The sequence below is a fragment of the Rhea pennata genome, chromosome 1 (assembly GCF_028389875.1).
Source record: "Rhea pennata isolate bPtePen1 chromosome 1, bPtePen1.pri, whole genome shotgun sequence".
In the NCBI taxonomy this organism is placed as follows: Eukaryota; Metazoa; Chordata; class Aves; order Rheiformes; family Rheidae; genus Rhea; species Rhea pennata.
Window position 1 is genome coordinate 26,827,315 of NC_084663.1, and position 11,241 is coordinate 26,838,555.

The window sequence follows — 11,241 nt, forward strand, 5'->3', positions numbered from 1 at the left end:
ATGTTTTCTCATGATTTCTCAGTATACCGGATATAACATGCATAGTAACTGCATCTATGTTAAATAGCAATAAACCTATGATCAGTACTCCTGTAAAACCCAACTTTGCCAATATTTAACAGGTTTCTATACTGATTCCTTCTATTTTGTGACGGATTTCACTACTCTAAATCCTAGTTCTTGAATTTCTCCACCTGTATAATCTTCACATCAGTTTCCATGCAGTGTGTGATCATCTTCGCTGCTGTTGAGGTGAAAAAATATTCACCGAAATCAAGATAAGAAAAACCTGAAGTATAAAGCAAAAGATGACCGGGGGGGGGGGGGGGGGGGAACAAACTAAATCCACTATCACGAATGGCATTTTGGTGGACAATATCACTGGTGCATGCCCTGGCCTCTATATGCACTTTAATATTGAAAATAAGGATTACAAAAATAATGAAAAACGTTTGGTGTTTCTCCCATCCAGGACTACTACTCACAGAGAAGATCAGAGTGGAATGAAACTTCCTGCCATTAGGTGGCAGTTAGTAATACAAGGCTGCATGGTCTCAACACATTCACTCAATGGGAGTTCCTGGAATGTGCTTGTAAGGCTCGAGGAAGGAAGACATCACCGTTTAGATAATATCAGGCTTTTAGTGCTAGAAAGAAATTTTCTTGGCAAAACTCTTCATACTATTTTGTTTCCAGCTTTGATTTCTATCTTCATCATTGGAGATTTTCTTCAGGGAAGATGCAGCTACTGGAAGACCTATCTACATTTCCATAGTTACCATAAAAAAATCTCCTGGAAAGGAATATAGAATGCTGGAAAAGGGTGTGTGGGGGGCATTTTGCTTTAATTGCCCTATATTGATAAAATTCACATTCTATATTTTCTCTTGTGCTGATATTGCGTAGCAAAAAAATCTTTTGCTACTGAAACAGTATTTTGTTAACTGTCAGTTCATTAACGTATCAATTCTTTTGATATAAGGAATTATACAGTCATTAGACTTCAATGACTTCCAGTAATTACAGACAAATCCTCATTTGTCTTACTCTATGTCTGTTTGGCCATTCCCTGGAAAAACGGGGACAGAAAACTACAAGACATTCCTTTACTAGGTCACAAGAGCAATAAAAAAGAAACAGGTTTTGCTTGGCCTCACATACACACCAGCAATCTTTGAAAACAAGCCAGAAGTTACAAGAACTTGAGGGAGCCAGATTTCTGGAGAACAAACTTCTTCAGCTCAATGTATTTGGATTCTAGCCAAGGAATTTACAAGGAAAAGCTCCAAAACCTATTTAATATTAAAATCAAATTAAAAACCCATAAACATGCATTTTAAATCTTATCTTTTGGAGAGCACATTTATACATGGAGAGAAAAGATAAAACCTGCTGCCAAATGAAATGGCAGGAAAAACCATACTTTGTACCACAGTATCAACTTCCTCTTACTGCTAAATCAGCATTTCTGGTGGACCGTGAATATGATGTTGTCTAAAATGTAATACACTGTGCAGAGTTTGTCCTGCTTAACTTGGCTGTTACCTACATATAGAGAATGTCTATTATAGTTGTGTGTAATCCTTATTTTCAATATTAAAGCAAATTTCATTCAAAAGAAATATTTTATCTATTTAAAATACTGTCTTCTAAAATACACTCTAGTGAGAAAAGGGCTAACATAAGCAGATACACAATTTGTTCACTTTCTACATATCTTACACAAATTTGGAGCAGTAACACTGCTGCTGAGGGGAGGAGATATATAATGAGTTACTCTAGACTTTAATGGGCTTTGATTTAACGTATATGTTTGGTTTATGATTCATTTCCTGCTCAAGACTGTTTTTCTGCAGACATCAAGAAACTAAGAATTCCTACAGCTCTGATAATTTGTGAGACTAAAGAATAGTGTTTCATAAACAACCAAAACAATCAATTATATGAGTATGCCATTTGACTGTGAAAGCTTGCAACAGTCTTACTTCCTGCACTACACAGAAATAACAAAAATCAATTTCCAATGTAGTCAGAACTACGTTTGTTCTGCTACTCTCTACTAGTAGTAGCTCTACTACTAGTAATACCCTACATTTAAAAAAAAGTGCTAGTGATTGTTAAATTGACTGTTACACAATCTGCCCCCAAATAACTAATGTTAAAACAAAACATTAGTTTACCTTTAGGAACACTATTTTTGCTTTAAGAATGAAGTATATATATATACACAATATCAGGACTAACACTGAAATTGCCTGCATTTCCCAATACATATTTTACAGTGAAATTATGTAACATGAAACCCCAAAGTAAATACAATGAAATAAGTCTTAGTAAAACGTAGAAATTTTAATTTACATGTCAAACTATAATATATTCATAATAAAAAACTGGTGACTGAACAAGCTGCACACAATTTGTAAAAACTGTCCACGCTGTTTAAATAGGTCTATACAACCAAAGATTTACAGAGTCCTTGTGCATTTTTCCTTTTAATGCACAACTGAGTTCAAAGGTTCTGCACGAATATTCCCCAAGTCAAGAGCTGAATCTGTCTCTTCATCAATTTCACCAATGACAGCACTATGATAAAAACAAACAAACAAACAGATTATCAATTGTTGAAATCCTCTGGTGCAAATCTGGGAAACCAAAATTAACTTGCTAGTCGAGACTTAGAAAGCAAAATGTTATTTTAAACCTCTATCATATGAGCTTCAGATTCTGATAGTTTTAAGTACAGTCTAATGGTTGTAATAGATTTTCTTTAGTAGTATTTGGTTCTTATAACCTACATCAAACTGATTTAGGTGAGTCTTTGAAACAAAAGCTAGACATGTTTTAGCAACAGCATAGATTTTTCAAGAGTCACGTGTAATTGTAGCAATTTATTACTGCCTAAGAAATAAGGCAGGCAAAACATAAAATTAATTTTCTTCAACACAGCCTAGTAAAATTTTATTAATTTATCCTTCAAGAGAGAACACATTGTATTTCACCTATGATATGATAAGACTATGTGGACTAAAACAGTAGTGGACTGCCTTAGAGAAAAAAAGATGATTAAGGAAATAGAAGTCATGCTAGTTCAGGATGCTGGGAACTAGCTCAGAGGGAACACAAGTACAAACACCAACCTGTCTTCTGGCATACCCTTCTGTTCTGCAGTTTTCTGCTAATAGACTTAACACTTGCCACGTTTGAATTTTCTAATTGATGGTACATATTTCACTATAAGCTTTTAGTATGCGCCTTTGACACACAATGGAATCCCTGGAAACACTTTACCCCTTAAACCATTCCTTTCAATTTGTTTTTCAATAGCTTCTTTATTTTCTCAGAGTCCTCTTTTTCGAAGTTACTATTTCCTCCAGAAAAGTGCTCCAATCTACCCCTTTTCTCAATCACATCAGATGATAAACAAATCTTGATAAAAACGCAAGTCTTGACATTTCTTTTTTGAGAAATATCCATCAGAATTAGAAGATCAAAGTTCTTATCCAGACTCACATGCTGATTGCTCCAATATCCTTTTTCTCTGGTTTTCGTAGAAAGTAATCTCACTTTGTTGCCATTTCTTTCATAATGCTGCTGCAAAAATCATCGTCCTAGAAGGTCATTTTACCAGGCCTTTCTTCCACTTCTGTTGTAATACACCCACCTCTCTTTGACACATCAGTTACTCTTCTCTTTTCTCTGCTTTTAATGAACTTTTACACTCATTCAGTAATGGCATTTGATCAACTCCCACCCTTAATTAAATTAGCCACTATATCACCTTCCACTGTCCAGTTGCTACACTGTCAAGCCAGCACCTTCAAGCAATTTCCAGATTACAAAGTAATCTCTACAAACATCTTAACTCTCCCTTATTATGCCTAAAAAAAACACATTAATAGTTAACCTGGTATACCCAGATTGCTGACTTGTTGCATGTAAATACTATCTCATTTTCATTCTTCCATCTTCTGCTCCATCTGTACATTCTCCTATTCACAAATTGGGATTAAAAACATCTGTACAATGACTTAAGCAAGGAAAATGCTCTGAGCTTTATACTGACCCTTTCTAGATTGCTATCAGTACATGAGTTTGTTAATTTACAGCTCAGTTAATCCAAATCAACAGTATCTTAACATTACAGTACTATTACTTCAGTAACAGCAACACAGATGCAACTTCATTTGCCTCAGTTTTGATAGCTTTATCTGTGCTACCTGCAGATATAAAGATGTAAGATGTCTTGGGTTATCAAAATGTATACATACACACAATTGTATATATAAACTGTACTCCTAATTAAATTGGTTTAAATATGAGTATGCTATACTTACACATTATCACCTCTTACGATGTATAATCCCAGTACAACCTGTTCCACTCCTTGTGAAGAACTGAACACTCGTTCATGGCTTTCATCCAAAATCAAATTAATGGTCTGATCAAAACCTTTGAGAGTTCCCTGAAAAAGCACACAAAAATTAAGTACTTATTACCTTTTAAATTCATCATCTTTGCTCTCAAGCATATCTTAAAAGCAAAGTGGCACTACTAAGGTACTACAGAACAGATGCTTTATTTCAGTTTTATTTTTAAGCTTCAATACATATAGCTGGAGAACAAAACTTTAAAAGTAGTAATCAACTTAAAAAGATTATCTAATATTTAATATTGAGCGTTCGTACTAACAGCTACTGTAATCTTCAGTATCAGAAGAAAGTTTTCTCTGTGCCCATGATGTTTCTCTAGACAGTTGATTTTACTATTTCTACAGCTAATTTTACTATTTCTTGTATGGCAATTTCAGGAAAGCAAATAAATCAAAAAACATAGAAATTAGATTTTTATATTCAACAATACTGAAACCATTTTTAAGGAGCAACTTTAACTGGTGATTCTGTAAAGGAGATTAGCTTTTTTTCCACAGAAAAGCTCAAAAGGAAGAATTTCTGTGCCACTTCAATGTGAGTTTAGAAAAAAATGATAACATAATCAATTGCTAATGGTAAATTCCACAAATCAATTACAAAATTTAAATTTGCACAAGATACTATCACTTAAATAGTAATAATAACCATTTATATCATCTTACTGTGTAACAGCAATTTATATATACCAATTCAATTTAAATCTTCCCGGTAGAAAAGTATCCTGCATCACAACCAAAGTTTCCCAGGCTGGTTCCAACTAGACAGAGAATTGTCCAAAGCTAACATATTTCTGCTAAAAACACAAATACCCTGCTTTATTTCTTACTGATTTCTCCTTCCAGAAGCCACACTAAATTGTGTACACATGGATAGAAATACATAATCCTCATGAAATTATCGTATCATTAAGATAACCTTTTGTGTTTTGAATTTATCAGGGGGTGAAGAGGAAAATGTCAAAATAAAGAACAGAGAAGCAATATAAATAAAACATTATACAATCTAATACACAGTTTGTCAGTTCTCAGCTTTTCAGATTTACAGAATTCCACAAGTCCTCAGTTATTAACTTATTTTTTTTTTTCTGTAAGCACATGGAAGAAATGTTTTTAACACGAAAGTTAAGGTAGAGCGCTTACTGAATAAAGAGAGTTCTTTAGATGGGAATGAAACTGCTGAAGTGAACAAGAAATGCATTTGCTTATGCATTCCTATAGAAGAGGCCAGTTTCAAAGAGTCAAAAGAAAATATTTGCATGTAGAAGGATATTTATCAAAAGCTCACAGGCAACAACTAGTAGCTGTTTAAAGCACATTGTACAAACTAAAACTTAAAAAATAAAGTCTGTAAAGACGTGAACATTCAAATGTTTATGCCCCAGCATTGTCTTTTCATTCCCATGAAAGAGCATGGGGGTAAAACAAGGTGTGAAAGAAGTCTCACCACAATCATTCTTCCATCAGAAGTAATTACTGCAACAGTACCTGATAGTTCATTAAGGAAATGTTTTGAGGTATCTGAAACAGAACCACTACAACTTTCTGAAACAGCCATAATGTAAGCTTTATTAGGAATTAGAAGAGCCTATAAGAACAAGAGATAAACAGCACTGTTGATAGCAACATCTGATAACAGTCAGGCTCTCTTTATTACACTAATTAGCATCAGAGTTTCACTTTAGCCTGAATATGGAGTCATAAATACACACGATCATCGTTAAAACCACACTACTAATCAGAATTCCACCTCTCTACCTCAGCGTACTGCCCTGAAGCAGAGCAGCGGACTATAAGACATTAAGTATATCACAAACCGTTTTGTAAACAAGATGGACTGCCACTTCAAGTGCTGTCCTTAAAAACAGCTTAGCAGTGGGGGTCTGGAGTCTGGCATTCGACCTTCCCTCACTCTGAAGCTCTGTCTACCCCTGTTTAATGATTACATCTTCATCGACCTGAATGATTATAGCTTAGTACCCCTATATTTGCGAATTAACTGAAAGTAGAAATAGGTTGCTAGAGTACCAAAACCTAGCAACAAAAGGGCTCCAAGGCCACCAGCTCACAGCTTTTGAGTGAACGCTGTAAAGGTGATGGCTAAGCAGGCGTTAAGAGCCCAGGCCCGTTGTGTCCGCCTGCCTCCCCACGGCCGTATCGGCACAACAGAGCGCGCGGCGCGGTGCTAACGGGCACCACTGCTCTCTCGCTCCCTGTCAGCCTCCGAGCCAGCCCCACGGGAAAAGAAACCGAGCCGGCGGGGAAGGCCCGAAGCAACGCAGCCACCCAGGGGAGCGGCCCCCAGGGGGCCAGAGGCCGCGGCCTTCTCCCAGGGCTGGGCAACGCCTCGCAGGCCGGTCGCGCCCGCCCGCCTCCAGCACCCAGCCCCGCGCCGCCCCTCGCCCGGCCGCCGGGCGTCCGCGCGCGGCACAAGGATACGGTTGATGTAATTCTCCAACGCCGAGGTCATGGCGGCGGCTCCCGCGCTTCGCTTCGCCTCGCCTCGCGCCGGCCCCCGCAGCCACCTCCCGCGAGACAGCGCCGGCGAGATCGGCGGCGCGCGCCGCTGACGCGAGGCCCCGCGCGCAGCGCTCGCGCAGACCGGGGGGAGGCACCGACCGGCCGCCGGGGCCGCTGCGCATGCGCGGCGCGGCGCGGCGGCAGGGCACTTTTCAACGGCGTAACTGCTTCGCGCGCTCGCGCCGCCTCGGCGCGCGGAGCCCCTGTAACTGCGCATGTACCGAGAGGTGGAAGGGGGGGGGCAAGGAGAGGGGTCCGGTGGGCTGTACCAAGTAACGACGGCGGAGGGTAGTGTGGGGGGTTACGGCGTCCCCTTCACGGGAGGTGGCACCGTCCGCAGTGACGGAGCGTCGCCGCCCCTGCGCCCTGGGGGCTGCCGCTGTGGGGGCGGCGGGAGAGCGCCCTGCTGGCGCTCGGCGTCGGCTGCCTGTTGCGCGGGGCTCGCAGCACGGCTGCGGGGTGGGTGGCCGGGGCTACCGTGGCAGTGCCGTCTGCAAAGTCCTCTCCAGAGGTGCTTTCAGATGATCTGATGGATCCCTGGGTGCGGCGGAGGTGGGAGACTTGACGAAGGTGGGGGGTGTTGTACCGTGATCCCATCGTGAAATGGGATGGCCCCAGGCTGGCTGTACGGGCCCACACCTCTTGGGCCACCTCTCTCATCAGTGGAGATTGTGCTGCTGCTTTGAAGAGAGACAGTAATTCAGATTTCTCAGTCTAAGCAAGTTTTACATGTTTTAACAAGCTGTGCAAAGATCAAGTAAAATGTGATCTTTATTCAAGAGTTTGGATTTTATAATTTTAGTAATCTGTTTTCACATTAATCTGTAAACCTGGGAATGGCGGATACAAGCATCTTCAAGGACTCATACAACAATATCTACAACAATATCATTTGGTTCTCGTTTAGCTTTACCTTTCACTAGCATTCCTCCTTTTCTCTTCCGCTGGCACGTTATTTCTTCTGGTTTTGGCCTGATTATAACTGTCTTCCATGCTTCCTCGTCAGTCGTAGTAATTGTACACTATTTCCTTAGCCTATTCAAAAGTCCTGTGAATTGGAGGAGTATATGAAATCTTCTGGACTTGACACTAGAAGAAAATCTGCAAGAATGTTGCCTGCCTAGATGAAATATCTCAGCAAAACTAAGTTAAGACATTCAGCAACAGAATTAATTCAAACTGTAAAACTGATTCCATGTCATCTGCTTTAGTCATTTTTCCCTGTGGTAGATAATATTGTTAGCATGTGGCAGACTTTCAAAAATATTTTGCAGTATGTTGTACATAGAGGCAACCTCTTCATTTTCATGTATTAAAAGTTGTCATAAATGAATCCCTCTAATGCTTTCTAATAATATGGCAATCTGTTGATGGATTTTGATATCCAAAATATTACATGGGTATAACCTTTTACAGTTCCCAGAGTATAAATACTATACTTAGCAAACTTTCTGAAATATGAGATAAATACCCCTGTTTAAGCACCACTGCCCAAGTAGTCTTCATTGTATGACTTTAATATGTATTCTCTTCTGTCTGCTTTCGATTGTAGACAGTATTTACTGGCTATTTATTGCACTGACTGCTTAGCTTTTCAAATATAATGCTGTATGAGAAAAGTTGTTTCAAAGCAGAAAAAAACAATAGTGGGCCATTTTCAGTCTACCATATTGTGAAATGAAATTGTATAAATTCTGGAGTAGAAAAATATTACTTGTAAATTCATGACCTTCAGTAGACAAAATACTAGCTTGGAACTCAGAATGTGGAATTCCCTTCCCTCTCTGTCAATGAGCTTTTTGGATGACACTAAGAAAGTAATCTCATCTCTGTCACTATTTTCCAGGCTATCAGGGAGAATAGTGATTCTGATGGCCTATATAAAGGTATTTAAAATAACATTAGAGCTTATATCATCAGGAGTTAGACTGCCTGGAAGCACTGCATAGATGTTAGTAGGAGAAAACTCTCCCAAATAACATTCCAAAGAAACATGAGGAAATTAACTTTCTGAAGAAAGCTGGTTATCTCAGTGTCTAGGGGTTTCACATGTAAATTTCATAGATCTTCACATATTGAAAGACTGTCTTTGATACCTAGAAAAAATGTTCAGGTGTTTAAAGTAAAAAAAAAATCAAAATTATCTATTTCATTTCCAATTCTGCCAAAGAAACACTGAGTAACTAGACACAGATCAGGTTTCATCCTTTGATCTCATTGACGGATGGAGTCCTTTAAAGAGCCTGAGATAATGTAGCAAAAGATGCAGATACAAACAAGGTCAAATTAAGGCTGTCTAAAACATCCCAGTTCTGCATTCCATAACTTCTGTATATCTGCCTTTCAACTGTAAAAGTACGTTGTGATTCTTTTTTTCAACTTACTACACCAATGCTATCTTGAGTTCAGATTTTCCCAGCCAGTACTAGTCCTACTCCCCTTTTTTTCAATAAAGACTCTAGTAACAGATTATCAAGAGATGCAGATTTTCATTCTGTGTCTAACTCCTGTTTAAATTAGCCTAATGTATTCCATTTTCAGACAATATTTTAGAATGCTGATCATTTCATTTGTTAACCTTCACAGCTACTTCAAAGGAAGCAAAATGAAGGTTTTTAAGGCAAATTAGCCAGAGAAAAATGATGGACTCCTCGTGGAACCTCTGAAGATAACTGCACTGAGCCCATTTCTCCGGAATTTGTCTAGTGTCAGGCCTTATCAAAAACATGACAGATATCAGAGAACATGAAATACTTTTGCAACTGAGCATTACATAACGCCATCTTCTTAAGCTCGTATTACAGAAAGCGTAACTTCCACTGAACTTATACCTGGATTGGAAGTAATTATTATGTATTACATTTAAGAGGCTGAAGGTAATTTTTGTAGTGTTACATTTTCTTTTTCCTTTTCATACTTTTCTTTCTTCTCTATGAAAATTTTAAAGGCTCAAAAATATGAGATCATTAGGGTCAAAGATGTAGGATAAAATCTCAAATACTTTCCTGGCCACATTACCTCAATATTTGATCCCCTAAGAATCTAATTATCTTTTCATTTTATCAATGAAAGAAGGCCTGTGTTTCTTATTTTGTAAAAGAAGGACTAAGACTTGAAAAAATAAGACTTAGAAAAGAAGGGCATAGCTGCCTGCCTTAAGGACAAGGTGGAGAGAGCCTGAGTAGAGGAAGTGGGAATTACACTCTGTGTAGTTCCTTTATATTGAGTGTGCTAGCTGTTGTGAAGCACCTAATGTGGCCAAGCCTGAGTATCTAACTTCAAAATCTAAGCTACGTGCGGAGAAAACATCAACCATCTATTAAGCTATTTATTAGACCACCAAGAAAGAACCTGAAACTGTGGTTAAACTACTTGTCCAGCAGAGGGAAATCTTAGCTTCCTGTTGCTCTTACAATTATTTTTCAGCAGAGAAGTCCAGTAACGTTTAAGGTGAAATGAAGAGGAAGGCTTGAGCATCATTTCTCTCTAGCTGGTCAAGATCCTTTGAGTCTAACTTTAGAAATTAAGTATCTAAGTCTGAGCATGTTGGTCTTGTCTTCTTTACAGAGAAAAATAGTTTACTACCATAAGATGAGATGCATTTTCCACTGAAGATGTCTGTGATTCTCCATTAACTATAAAGTGAGCCTGGAGTGACTAGCTCAGACACAGATGTGTTCTTAATGCTTATCTTAGGCTGGATAAATTATATTCCTGGTGACCATAATTGCCAATGTAAAGTTGGGCTTAGGCTCAGAAACCTGCAGCTAGGTACCCTTTTGCTCATTTCTGCCTTTCAGTTGCTGTAGTGCCGCCCATCAGGACACACTCAGTAACTGACTACAATGACCACAGGGCTCTCAAATAATTGAAGAAACAAAGCACCTTTGTAAAGAGCCTTTCCTTTTCTGTTACATTTTCTAGCATACAGTCTATTTGATAATTGTACTTACTCCCACAATTAAAATCAGTTCTTTATTTCTGTAACTGATTCTCCATACATTAAAATTGTAGTGGGTAGATGCTGTGTGTTATGCTTTCCATAGACTATATAACCATCTAATCATGCCCTCGAGTGTCTCTGCACACTTTTCCTGCTTCTTCATGGGCTGCCAGGGCAGGAAGAAAGCCCTGCAATGGTGGCTGTAGAGTGTATTTGTAAGCAGTTCCTGTGTGTAAACTTGTTATCCGGCCTAAAGCTGCTGGGACGGATGAGTGAGTGATCTGTTGCTGCTGTCATGATGTATTGTTTATCTCAAAACATGCTGGCCTCTGATGGCTTTGCTTTTCTTAGC

General features: G+C 38.9%; 1 protein-coding gene across 1 annotated transcript; it reads right to left on the reverse strand.

Moving 5' to 3' along the window:
* Nucleotides 1–2,330: 2,330 nt before the first annotated feature.
* On the reverse strand, nucleotides 2,331–6,982 carry LSM8 (LSM8 homolog, U6 small nuclear RNA associated). The gene is made up of 4 exons (XM_062566855.1): nucleotides 6,866–6,982; nucleotides 5,874–5,914; nucleotides 4,335–4,462; nucleotides 2,331–2,583 (listed from the first exon to the last, which is right to left on the reverse strand). The coding sequence occupies exons 1-4, from the start codon at nucleotides 6,894–6,896 to the stop codon at nucleotides 2,493–2,495; spliced, it is 291 nt and encodes a 96-aa protein (XP_062422839.1). The 5' UTR covers nucleotides 6,897–6,982; the 3' UTR covers nucleotides 2,331–2,492.
* Nucleotides 6,983–11,241: the final 4,259 nt, after the last annotated feature.